General features: G+C 31.0%; 1 protein-coding gene across 1 annotated transcript in view; it reads left to right on the top strand.

The window, feature by feature from the left end:
* The first annotated feature begins 2,685 nt into the window (after positions 1-2,685).
* The window catches only part of LOC146997630 (ribosomal protein S6 kinase beta-2-like), a 31,048-nt gene continuing 19,265 nt past the window's right edge, over positions 2,686-14,468 (top strand). Inside the window, exons 1-4 of the mRNA XM_085815304.1 lie at positions 2,686-2,822; positions 8,886-8,982; positions 9,210-9,300; positions 9,806-9,896. Coding sequence (XP_085671430.1) covers positions 9,251-9,300; positions 9,806-9,896 — 141 coding nt within the window. The 5' untranslated portion in view covers positions 2,686-2,822; positions 8,886-8,982; positions 9,210-9,250. The remainder of the gene's footprint in view (positions 2,823-8,885; positions 8,983-9,209; positions 9,301-9,805; positions 9,897-14,468) is intronic.

Below are 14,468 nucleotides of genomic sequence, written 5' to 3'. Positions count from 1 at the left end.
TCCGCCTCCCTTGGTATTTTTTTTTTTCTTTTTATTTATTTTTAAATTTAGAATGAGGTTCAAACTTTGGACAGTTTATGAGAAATTATGTGCATGATAAAATATGCAATAAAGTAAAAATAAAGAGATAATTTATAGATGATATATGATAAAGAGATGCAGATATATTATTACATAAGGGTTTCTATTTGTAATGTACATTTTAAAACTAAATTAAAAACAATAATAATAATGAATAAAATAAGAAATGAAAACAATAATAATAATAAGTAACATAAGAATATAATGATTCATTATTAAATATAAGAAACATGTTTCCAAATGAGAAAAGCTAACTGATTTACATCCTGTCTACGAGTGAGGTTCGAACTCGCCACCTTTCCATTTGCCAAGCAGCACGCTGACCACTCAGCTACCTGTGATAGCAGGGTTTGTGAAAAATAATGTAACAAGTAGAAGTCACTGCAAAGGTAATTTAATTAATCTTCAATAAATGATTGCTGTATGACACAAGTTGTAACTTTCCTCCAAAATTTTGTAATTGTATTTTATTGAATACTCTTTCACAGTCAACTGCTTTATTTTAGAAGTTGTTATATTGCTCAAGTTAGTTTTTGGTGTATATCATATTGGGATATTTATAGAGCTTTTTATTACACATGATATAGCCAATATTTATAATAATTAAGGAGAATTTTGTAAGGCAGAAACTTTGATTTCGTAGAAACTGTAATTTATTTAGGTTCCTATTACTTACAGTGTTATAAACAGGTGAAGCATATGGGTATACTAGTTGGATCATTGCTTTATCAATATGCAATAAAGTAATGCAATAATTTAATGAGAATTTGAAATTTATACCAATATATATGGTTTGAGAAATCTGAAGATGGTGTGAACAATGCTGATTATTTTATTGCTGTATACAGTTATGATATTTCTAAGCAAAAACACATCTCTGTGTGGTTCTGATGCCATATTGAAACGGGTAAACGAGAAGGTTTTCTGATTATGACACATGATAAGAACTCAGTTGGCTATTGGCTGTTCGTTCACGTTACGGACGTAAAAGCTGAACAGGAGCGAACTCAGTTTTACGTCTTCTGCGTCACGTGAATTTACACCAGCGTCAAAAAAGTTGCGTCAACTACGCCCCAAGCGTACTCGTGTGGACGGGCCTTAATTGCTCTGTCGTGAATGCCGACTAACTTGTCAATCGAAATTTTTCCGTTTTCAATAACGTTCTGTGTTACTTTCTTCGCTATTGGAAGCACGCATGGGTAAACGCTTTACTGGCTTTACATGCATGCGTAGCAGAAGCGTGCATCAAACACGCATGCGTAAGTTTGTGGCCTTGAGGTCCGGATTATAGATCATTCAGGATAATGGACGTCCGGATTAGAGACTTTGTACTGTATAAAAATAATATAAAATAATGATGTATGCAATCAAAAGTCGTTAATCCGGACTCGTCGGGACTTCGGCGATTCCGGATTATCGATTTTTCCGGATTATAGATCATCAGTTTAAATCTGGTAAGATGGCATGCAGAAATTACAAAATTAAAAATATGAAACCGTAATTTATGAAATAAAGAACAATTATGATCTAAAGGGTATCAAAATTTACAAAAAGAAAAAGCTTAATATTTATTTGTTTACTTTATTAAACATTTCTTTCAATGTAAGTTGCTTCGTTTCATGTGATAATACTTTCTCTTTAATTCTATTCAACAGACATAATTTCTTGTTTAGTTACAAAGTTCCGCTGTTTAAGTCCTATAATTGCTGTGTTGAGAATACCGACTAATTTGTCAATCGAAATGTTTTCGTTTTCAATAACCTCTGGGTCACTTTCTTCACTATCGGAAGCGAATTATAATGACGAGGAACTTGATTTAAATCATATCAAAGACGGAGTACATCGAAATAAAATACTACACTTAGTACGGAATTATAAACCAAATAAAATAAAATCATCTGCCCTGAAGATAAGGATAGTGCTGACAGATCAACTTCCAATCTGCGGCGTGAAATTGATAAACAGATTTCGGATTTCAAAACATACTTTCGCTTTGTAGATACAAATTACATATTAGTAAATATATATCGGAAATTCTATTTGACATAATCTTTCTAATCTATCATAATCTAATAATGACGTTTCTGCCCCCCCTTCTGCCGCAGAGCAACGTGAAATTGATAAACAGATTTCGGATTTCAAAACATACTTTCGCTTTGTAGTAAATATATATCGGAAATTCTCTTTGACATAATCGAAAGTTCAAGCTTACTTTTATAAAATTGCTCTAACAGTCTGCAAAAAATAAGCCGGATCCATTTCGAAGATTAAGGAACAACGCAATCTGCAACATTAACTGAATTAGATAACTTTAGCTTAGCGTATAACTCCGTTACACATTAAACGCGCATGCGCACAAACATATTCGCAGCCGTAAGGGTCTTACGCGCTCTCGTAAACGCCTGTGCGCATGCGTGAAGCGACGCATGCGCAGAAAGTTTGTAGCTTTGAGGTCTGGATTATAGATCATTCCGGATTATGGGTGTCCGAATTAACGACTTTTGACTGTATAAAAATAATGATTGCAGTGCATGTTACAACTGGTTAAAATATTCAGTTTGTATGTTTGCGTATGTAATTCATGGACTTCCCCCCTTCTCATTACAGCATCCATTTATAGTGGAACTTCATTATGCTTTTCAAACACAGCAGAAATTATATTTGATCTTAGAATTTTTAAATGGTGGAGAACTGTTCTCTCTTCTTGAAAAGGAAAACATTCTTCTTGAGAATCATGCTTGGTAAGCTTAAATGTTATGCTAGTAAATGCTATTTTAGAAGGAAAATGAAGGTCTTAAATTTAAAATATTTCTATTTTATTTATAGTTCATCTGCTTGAAATTGGAATTACCATTTATTGGGTTGCTTTGAATGTATCTGAATAGAGGTTTTTAATAAATCACTAATTACATTATGTATATTCTGTGAATTATATTTGTTGAATTCAGAAATATGAATACATGACAGGGACTTAAGCTTGGATAATTATGAGTTCAATGAAAGTGGCATTTGGATATGTTATATATCTGAAAGACTGATTAATTCCTTACTGTATGCCTATATTTTTTGCTGCTTAATGAAAGCTATGTAAAGTCAAATTTGGTTATATATGTGCTAATTTTTTTTGAGTAATTTTTAATTTTCAGTAATAAAATATATGATAATAAAAAAAAAACTCTTAATGTATTTTTAAAATTTTTGTGTTACAGTAAATATATGCAACAATTATAAAGGATAAAAATGTTTAATTTTTCATATAATCATAACATGTTTATATTATGTGTTAAATGTTTGGTACTTTTCCATTATGCACCGGCCACGCTTTTTGGTACCTGTGACAGAGGAAGCTGAACGTGCTATTGAGACCCAGTGATAGCACCATCCGAGGACCAAACCATTTATATAAATGCTTAATTTAACACATTTAATTGTGTACAGTACAAAGTCCAATATCCGGACTCGGGACTTCGGTGATTCAGGATTTGGGATTTTTTCGGATATTAGATTATCAATTTAAATCTAGTAATTAACTAGTAACTAACCTGGCATGCAGAAATTATTCAATTAAAAATACGAAATCATGATTTAGGAAATAAAAAGTGTTTATTATCCTGAGCAGGTGTTCTCAACTGCTGGTGGTTTGCAAGAGAAAAATAGGTGCTACACAAAGAAGTAGTAAAGTATTTTTAACTATTAAATTCAAAAATTAAAACCCCAACATCCTGATTGAGTTTTTTTCTAACACTTCTAAATTTATGCGATCTAAACTTTATACAAGAGTGGTGGCAGTAGTAGTATTTTGTAGTAGTGGTTCTAAAGGTTTTCAATTTTTGTTTAGATGGTATGCATTAGTTAAAATATTGAGACTGCTGATCTAGAGTGTATCAAAATTTAGCCAAAAAAAAAAAAAAAAAAAAAAAAAAAAAAAAAGGCTTCATATTTATTTGTTTACTTTATTAAACATTTCTTTCAATATAAGTTGTTTAAATTGCTTTATTTTTTATTCTAATTCTTTTTCTTTAATTCTATAAACAGACATAATTTCTTGCTGAGTTACAAAGTTCCACTGTTCAAGTCCTGTAATTGCTGTGTCCAGAATTCCGACTAACTTGTCAATCGATATTTTTTCATTTTCAATAACCTCTCTGTCACTTTCTTCACTATCGATAGAGGTATTTTCTGGATCTAGAACCATACTACAGATTTAATTACACGCAGTCCATTAATTAATTGATGATTGGGGCTTTGTCATCAAACTTCTATTGGCATCAAACTCCTGTTATATCATCTTCATCTATTATCATTTCTCCACATTTCTCTACAAAATCCGTTAATTGGAAAATTTCCTCTTTGGTTTGCGATATCCGAAAACCTTCAAATTCACGACTATCATATTCATCATCCTCACCATGATATATGGTAGCTGGCCATAAATTATGCCACGCATTTTTTTTAAAGTATCTGGAGACACATCCTTCCACAATCTTGTGATGCTCCACACAGCAGATTTTATGCTAAAATATTTAAAAAATTCTTGAATAGTCTTGTCATTGTTCAAGAAATTTAACATGGATTTACAAAATGCTACTTTATATTTGCATTTCAATGTGAGCACTATTCAGATATCCATAGGCTGAATGACAGACCTACAGTTTGAAGGAAAGAATAATACAGATACATTATCTTTCACTAAAACTTTTAGTGAAGTGCGAGCCGAACAGTTGTCTACAATCAGGAAAATTTTTGCGTCATCAAGTAAATCAATCAAATTCAAATGTTTCCGAACTTCGGGTATAAAATCATTTTCAAGCCAATCATTCATTAATGCTTGTGTCATGCATGCTGTTTTATTTGCACGATTTATAAAGGGGAAAGTCGTTACTCCTTCAAATGCTCGAGGTCACGTATTCTTTTCTGATTACGAAAAGTTTGCACTTGTGTTTTCCTGCAGTATTCTGGAGATAATTTTTCACTAGTAAGGAGTTCAGTGAATTCATCTGCAAGTAGCTCAGCAGCTTCAGTATCAGCTGAAGCTTTTTCACCTGAAATTTTTAATTGTCTTATACCACGGTGATTTTTAAATTTGGTTAACCAACCTGTTGAATAAGTGCACTCAGTTTTCATTTCTTCATGGAGAATTTGGCTTGAGCCATTAGCATTGGATCCGTCAATGGCAGGCCTTTGCTGTGACGCTGTCTGACCCATTCAATTGTCGTGTTGTCATGATCGTAACATTTAGCATAATGAACAATTTTTCTGTTATTCATTGCGAGTGAGGTGTCGGAATCTACAAAAAATTCAAAAAGTTCTTTTTTCTTAGGTCTTAAACAGTTGATTTTCCAGTGCCATACTCCTCGCACAATTTTGAGACGGATATGCCTTTATCCACATTTTGCAGCAATTTCACTTTTTGTTTAATGTACATCGAAACATGCTTTTGCTTTGTAGAACCTTTTGCAGCTCTAGAATTAGAAACTCTTTTTGACATAATCAAAAGTTCAAGCTTTAATTTTCATAAAATTGCTGTAACAATAACAGTCTTCAAAAAATAATAAACTGGATCAAATTAGAAAATTAAGTAGTAGTGCAGTCTGCTACGTTAACTGAAATTCTTTAGAATCAGTAAAGATAATTTTAGCCTAGCTTAATAGCATTCTCTGTACGTTATTGGCTATGTATAAGATTGGCGATAAAAGACAAGTTGTTCTGCTAAACTTTATCTTGCTTCTATAGAGTACTGAATTAAGCCTGAACAGTATTAGTTTATTTATTATACAGTCAAAAGTCGTTAATTCGGACACCCATAATCCGGAATGATCTATAATCCGGACCTCAAAGCTACAAACTTTCTGCGCATGCGTCGCGTTCACGCATGCGCACAGGCGTTTACGAGAGCGCGTAAGACCCTCTAAAGTTATCTAATTCAGTTAATGTTGCAGATTGCGTTGTTCCTTAATCTTCGAAATGGATCCGGCTTATTATTTTTTGCAGACTGTTAGAGCAATTTTATAAAAGTAAGCTTGAACTTTCGATTATGTCAAATAGAATTTCCGATATATATTTACTACAAAGCGAAAGTATGTTTTGAAATCCGAAATCTGTTTATCAATTTCACGCTGCTCTGCGGTAGAAGGGGGGGGGGCAGAAACGTCATTATTAGATTATGATAGATTAGAAAGATTATGTCAAATAGAATTTCCGATATATATTTACTAATATGTAATTTGTATCTACAAAGCGAAAGTATGTTTTGAAATCCGAAATCTGTTTATCAATTTCACGCCGCAGATTGGAAGTTGATCTGTCAGCACTTTCCTTATCTTCAGGGCAGATGATTTTATTTTATTTGGTTTATAATTCCGTACTAAGTGTAGTATTTCATTTCGATGTACTCCGTCTTTGATATGATTTAAATCAAGTTCCTCGTCATTATAATTCGCTTCCGATAGTGAAGAAAGTGACCCAGAGGTTATTGAAAACGAAAACATTTCGCTTGACAAATTAGTCGGTATTCTCAACACAGCAATTATAGGACTTAAACAGCGGAACTTTGTAACTAAACAAGAAATTATGTCTGTTGAATAGAATTAAAGAGAAAGTATTATCACATGAAACGAAGCAACTTACATTGAAAGAAATGTTTAATAAAGTAAACAAATAAATATTAAGCTTTTTCTTTTTGTAAATTTTGATACCCTTTAGATCATAATTGTTCTTTATTTCATAAATTACGGTTTCATATTTTTAATTTTGTAATTTCTGCATGCCATCTTACCAGATTTAAACTGATGATCTATAATCCGGAATCGCCGAAGTCCCGACGAGTCCGGATTAACAATCCGGACTCGTTTTAACGACCGGATTAACAACTGTCCAGATTAATGACTGTACCTACGACTGTTTCTTGCACATGCTTAAGGCTAATCCGAGTCCTGAATAAATATACTCCCACGTATACTTAAGGCTTATGTAGGGCCGCCACTAGATACCAGCAGATGCAGGTCCTAAATTCTGCTACAAATTGCCTCCCTAAGTTCTAAATTTTTACCACCCCTAAACTTTGGATCCCAGTCCTTTCCCTAAATTATAGAAAAATTTTCATCCTTTAATTTTGCCACTCGGTGCTTCTCCAAATCCCCAAAATTTTGTCTTGCCTAAATTCTGCCACCCAGTGTGGCCAAATGAGCTCTGATGCTGGTTCTGGGTTTGTGTGAATAACATATCAGTTATTCTTAATTTAAATAGCGCTAAATGTAATGTTTTGGCCTATGAGTTTCATTAACAAAATAAATCTATTTTTAGCATATGAAAATAAATTTTTGTTGAATTTTTCATCAACATTTCTCAGCACATTTAATTGTAATCTTCGTCAAGCGTAATATCAGCATAAAGGGTTGCTATACTCTTATTATTCAATTACTAAGATATATATATATATATATATATATAAAGTTTAGACATTCGCTGTACGTTATTGGCTATGTATAAGATTGGCGATTATGTGCGCTGCATGAGTCATTATTCAAATTATCATGTATTGATAAACATGCGTTGATGAAAGTAAAGTATAATAAATAATGATTCTAAAATACTAATAGGTATAAAATCAAAAATCTATGTAGAATGCTTTTTGGTTTGAGATGTATATAAAGCAGATACACAGCTACATAGCCAAATTATTGATCTCACAAATTTATGCTTAAAGTTGTTCCGCTAATAATGGGGAATTTATTGCGCCATTCAATAATGGGGAATTTTTTTAGTGCTTAAGTGAAATTAAGAATCAGAACTCTCCATGTTTTATTATAAGAGGGAAAATCAAATGCGCATGGGTAAAGGATAAGGGGGGGAAAAAATGTGACTTTGAGCTCTGGATTTTGGATCATTTCAGATAGTGGCCGTCCGGATCTCGGACTTTGAGTTGTATATACAATTTAAAAGAACCCGTCAAAATGTTTGCCTGGTGCATAACAGCAAAGTACCAAATATTTAGTAAATTTTTTTCAGATATAGAAATTCATATTTTAAATTTATGTATAAGTTCTGAATGATGCCAAGAAACCTCATATGTGATAATGGCACAAAATATGTTAGATGAAGATTAAAAATTATATTTAAATTACACTAAAAGGTGTGCAGGATTTATGTATAAGCTACACAAGCTATAGCTTAGGACCCCTGCTTTCTTGCCCCCTCCCTCAAAAAAATTTATAGGTATTCGAAAATCATTTTTGGCACTGACATATAATATCTGAACTCATAAAGGGCCTCATATCTCAACTAGCTTAGGGCCTTATCAAGTCTAAATCTGGAATTGCTTAAGGTACATTGCTGAAAGAGAAATCAAGTAAGTGATCTTGAAATGATCACTGCCTGTATACTTTTTTCCCCCTTCAAAGGAATAACACAGGAAGAATGGGATATGATTTCTGTAAAATAGCTATTCTGATTCTAAGCGCACTTTTTATTACAAAATTAAAGGAAATATGGGAACTCCATAAAATATTATATGTATGTGGGAAGGATAGTATTGTCATGAATTAAAAAATTCTTAAATTTCTAGCTAGGAATGATTATTTACTTTTTAATTTCTTTTGCTTTTTAACTGTTTTTTAAGTGTGTGTGAAATAATGCAATGAAAAATTATACATTTTTTTTGTTTTGAAATTAACATAGATTTCTTCTATATATCTTATAAATTATACTAGAAATGTTATAGCCTGTTAATTACTTAAATGCATTTGACATGTGAATAAAAATAAATCATCTTTTTGTGTAATGAAACTTAAAATATATATTTGCAGTTTTTATTTGAGTGAAATATTACTAGCTCTGGGATATTTACATAAGGAAGGTATTATCTATCGTGAAAACCAGAAAATGTGCTGTTAGATGCTAAGGGTAAATATCTTTTCATTCCTATTAGCAAATTTTAAAAGTAACATCAGATACCTTATAATGCATGGAATTATTTTTGTTTGTTAAATAAGTCATTTTTGATTTGCATTAATTTTGCTTTTAATTAATTAATTATTAGTATTATTTTTTTACTACATTAATTTTACTTGAATTTTCTGAACTGATAATGTGGAAAAAAATTGCTTCATAATTTATTTTATCTCTCAAAGGTCATATAAAATTGACTGACTTTAACTTAGCCAAAGAATTTATGGATGCTGGTTCAGTAACTAAGACTTTTTGTGGAACGGTTGATTTTATGTAAGTACTTGGTTCTGGATATATTTTTTAAAATTCCTATTTTATTGAATGCCTTTTCAGTGTTTCAAAAAAAGTTTTGAAATTGGGAGTTGCTTTGTTAAATAAATGATAAATTAGTTCGGAAGAAGGTTTTTATATTTTTTAATAAATTTAAAGTTCATCAATATGATAAGTAAATTATCAGACTCATAATGAAAAACTATCATTTTGCTTTACCTGAATAGACTGCCCTTCAATTAAATTAAAATTCATTCTCATAATTTTAACAGAATAAAGCTTTAATATTTAATTAAATCTGGAAATGGTTTTGCCTCATTTTTATTAGAAATCAAAATAACTTATTAGAAAGTTTTGGAGCAGCAAAGTTCTGTTTATGCTTACTACAAGTACATTTTTCTTTACTTCAGCTGCGGTGCTGTTTTTTTGTTAATTGTAAAAAAAAAAAAAAAAAAAAAAGCCACATTTACATTTTCCTTTTGACTGACTTGTATTTTCTTCATCCCAGGGCTCCTGAAATATTAACTCGAAGTGGCCATGGATTAGCAGCTGATTGGTGGAGTTTTGGTGCAGTCATGTATAATATGTTGACTGGTTCAGTAAGTTTGAGTCTGAGATATATTAGTTTTAGTGTAATATTAATATCTGATGCAATAAAACATCATTTATATGAAAAATTTTCATCCAATTATATTTATAAAATTATAGGATAATCTAGAAAAGGCCATTAAGTTATTAGAAATTTATATCTCAGAGTATTTAGTGGGTATTAATGCTGTCATGATAGAAAGCGCAGTTCCTTTTACTATATAATGCAAATTCACTGAAATAAAATTTTTTTAAAAGGCTATTGGTTTTTGGATTATCCTGTTGTGTACAAGTTTTTAGTCTTGCAGTTGTGCTTTATTTATTGTAACTGATTGACATTCCTTCATTATGTAATTTACATATAACTGATAAATTCCTTAGCAAAACTATTAAGATAATACAGAGTGATTTTAAGTGATTCACTGGGTTTTAAAAATCTGTTTTTTTAAAAATATCCTACCATGAAACAATTAATGATAAATGCAAATAAGCATTAAGGATCCACATTTTTTTTTTTTTTTTTTCTTCATATCTTCACAAATTTTTAGTAATTTTCAGTGTAACCTTCTCTGGTCACATGACACAGATCTATGTGGCATTTAAGTTTGGTCCATGCCTAAACTACCAATATCCATAAATGTACAGTGATCAATGAAGTTTCCAGCAGGGGGTATATAAACAGATCTTTAACATACCTCCCAAAGGAAGAAATCACAGTGAGTGTTTACAGAGACCATGGACAACAGCATTAAATAATCTTCTGCACATTGCCCAGTCCAGTGGGAGTTCTTCATTGAAGTAGTATGCAGATTGTAAAATTTAGATGTAAATTTGTCTATTTAATGTTTATTTTTGTGTATTATTCACTACTCTATGCTCAAATTTCTTGAAATGCAGTGTTTTAAAACCTGATGAATTATTCATTATCACCCTGTAATAATAAATAACATTAGACTGTATGAAAAACTGTGAATTCATTAATGGTATTTTTGATTGCAAATTTTGCAAAATTTTGGTAAAGTCTATGCACAGGATAAATATTGATCATGTTTGATGATTCACGTTTGAGTGACAGAAATCAGTAGCTCTTGAGAAAGAACGCATGGGGGCTGAGTATCAATTCTTCTTTGATTTTAGGGAACTTATATTTTCTTCCATTTTGGTTGATATGCTACAACGAATACTGTTTGCTACAAGTAGTCAAACATTGAAAAGAATTGATATAAAATGCTATCTCAAGGCATTGTTTCTTGTAGGAAAATGCAAAGCTGATACCTTAATTAAAGTGCTTTAAATTAGCCTATCCGTTTTAAGCTGCATTCACACCAGTCCGTTGGGGCGAAAAGGGGCAATGCGGGAAGAAACGCTTTCTGCGTATGTCAGTTCACACTAGCGCAGCAACTTTCGCTTTAAAAGTTGCGATATGCTTGTACTAGATAGCGCTTCATATTGAAAATTTGAGGGGAAAAGTGGGTAATTTTTGTGTGGTATTTTGACTTTTTACGATTACATTTTAAAATTAAAATGGATTTAATTTCAGCTCAAATAAAATTTATTTTACTTAACTTATTACTTACCTTACATTGTGTAAGAGAAGCAGAATGCAGTGTTTATATTAATATGTAAGAGACGACTGCAGCAAGGAGATGCAAATAATTTAATTGAAGAAATGCGCTTGAACGAAACAAAATTTCTGTTAATTACTTTCATGACACCTCATTGATTTGATGAATTTCTAGCCCTCACTGAACTATTTATCCAAGAGCAGAACACTAATTTTTGTCAAAATATCACAGAAAAGAATATCCCAGAAAAGGATCGTTGTATATATCAAACACTGTATATATCTAATTAATTTATTTATTTTGTTGAATGATAGTTAAAAAATCTAATTGCATGATTCTATTTTGGAGAGTAAATTTTTCATGGGTAGAATACCATAAATGTTTCTGCATGATGTATGAACTTCCCTGAAATGTTTCCATGAACTTCCCTCAATTGGTTTAAATAATGCAATAAAAAAGTATATTTTGTATAAATATATGTAGGATTTACAGCATAACTAAATTAAATATCACACTTAAAAAAAAGTAGTTATTTTTAAGTTAATAAACAACAGCAATTTTTTTAAAAAATTATTTTAGTTTCTCCCTTATGTACATATTTTTTACCTCAAATGTAACAGTAATTACTTCAATTAGTCATTCATATATTAATGAACAACCACTGTCTAAAGGTTTGTTTCATAAGGTAACTTTTATCTAAAACTCATTGACATAATTATAGTTTATATAATATTTCTTTTTCTGCATTAAAAATTTAATTCCACAATTAGTAAATTTGCTAATACTCATGCAAAAGTTCTTTAAATTAATGAAAAGTTATCATCAAGATTAGACCTTTCAAAAAGTGGTCATGCATGTTAAGAAAAACAAACATAAAGCCATTATAATATGTAGAAGTATTAAAATCAGCTATATATTAGCAAGTTTCTTTTCTGTATAAATAAGTTTTCTTAATTTTTTAAATAAATGGTTTACTTGTTACCAATGGTTTAAAATTCAGAACTCACTAAATTTAGATGAAACAGCAACTTTATACTAATACCAGTATCGCTTTTGCTAGTCTCGTGTCAGCCGAAATAGAATCAGATCATAGCAGTCAGATCTTCTTATGAATTATACCAAAGGCTCACTGTCAAAAGAAGGATAATGCACACAATGCCGAGCAAAAATTAGATTTATATGAATGATGAAGGAAATGAAATAAAAAATAAATGCAAGCTTCTTATGCCCCCCCCCCCAAAAAAAAAATGTCGCGGTGGATAAAAAAAAATTGTGTAGCCATACCATCATCAAAGGTAGGAAAAAGCAAGGCCCAAACCCGCAATGCAAGTCCCTAGTAAAAGCTGAATTTTCTACTTAAACATGATATCTCCATGCTTAGGTATCTTGCGGGTAAGCTTGCTTTTCGCACTTCACCTTCAGGAAACTGAAGAAGCATCTGGGCTACTCTGAAACTAGCAATAATATTTTCTGTAAATACTTTTTAAAAATACCAGCTCCATTACAACACCACTCCTGGTGATGCTTGAATCCAAAATCTTTAACTCAAGAAGCCAATGTTTTATTCACTAGGCAATAAAAGCAACTTTAAAATTCATGTAGATATATTTTTAGAAAAATTCAAAATCTTGGATTCTGAAATCCATCATCAAGCTATTGCTTTAGATTATTCTGTAAAAATTATCAACCATGTATCATTTATGGTTGATTATTAAAGTTATTACTGCTAATAAATTTGAGAATTTTCCTTTAAGTAATTCATTCTATTAGCATATGCATTTATTATTATCTGAAATTTTTATTAAGATTAGTCCATTTGACCTTTTTTTTTTATCAAGAAGAATTTTTGATAGTGCAATCATTTAAAAACCATGGTATAAACTGAACTTTTGAAACGAGATGCCTGAAACTGATGCATCAAGCATCAAAAAGTTGAAGTTAAGTCAGCTCACGGGGTCTCTGCCCATCCGGCAAATGCCGCCTCTGAACTCACTCCTGATTGGTTAACTTTTTACGCATGAATGCGTGACCACGTTGGTGTGAACGCAACTTTACTTTTTTTGATGTGGTATTGTTACATATTTTGTTCAGTGCTGATGCCCACTATGAGAAGCACTTTGCATTGGATGTCAAGGTGCAAAATGCATTCATGGATTCACAGCCAATCTGAAGTATTCTACAGAACAAAAGGAATTAAGGCATAATATCGCATCCTCGAAAAATATGTCAAATAAAAACCACCTCTGAAATTGCAACGAATGAAGATTATTTATGTATCAATTTACCCACATATTTAGATGGTTAAAAATATCGTAATCTTTTATGTTAGGTTTTCTTTGTTTGCTAGTTACATATGTTAATGTCTTATTTGCATAAAAAGCTTTTTCCCATCCAAAACAGTGCGATGAGCTGTGGTAAACTGGTGTTACAAATGTTCCAAACTTCAGCTGGGGAAAATTTTTGGTTTAGGTCCATTAAAAAACATTTCACTTCCTTAAATTTTCATTGAATCTTTTGGATAATGAATGCAGAGGTTACACCTTGTACAGTTTTAAGATCATTTTTGTTATATAATGTTTATTGAATTTTTATGCTGCTTATTTCATTCCTTGTATTTAAATTCTTTTTTTTTTTTTTTTTTTTTTAATAGCATCCACATTTGAAAACATGTTGATTCTTTTCTGTTAATGGGACACCACTTAGCATCAAACATAAATCTTGATGTGAAATATAAGTAATGTCACTAATAACAGCAACCCTAAAAGTACAAAAAACTTTATGAAATGTATAATTATTTTATTCAATACAAAATCTGAGATCTGGACTCATTGCGACTCTGGCAGTTCCAGATTTTAGATCATCAATTTAAATCTAGTAAGATGATATGTAGATATTTTAAAATTAAAAGTACAAAATGATAAAATATTTAAGAGCTTAAAAAAATCAAAATTTAAAAAAAAAAAAAAAAAAAAAAAAAAAAAAAAAGGCTCTATATTTATTGATTTGTTTTGTTAAACA

Source organism: Stegodyphus dumicola, chromosome 4 (assembly GCF_044657685.1).
Source record: "Stegodyphus dumicola isolate Sdum_Otavi_A_Nest chromosome 4, ASM4465768v1".
Taxonomy (NCBI): domain Eukaryota; kingdom Metazoa; phylum Arthropoda; class Arachnida; order Araneae; family Eresidae; genus Stegodyphus; species Stegodyphus dumicola.
Note: the sequence above shows the minus strand (reverse complement) of the source record. Positions and strands in the feature narration are given on the sequence as shown.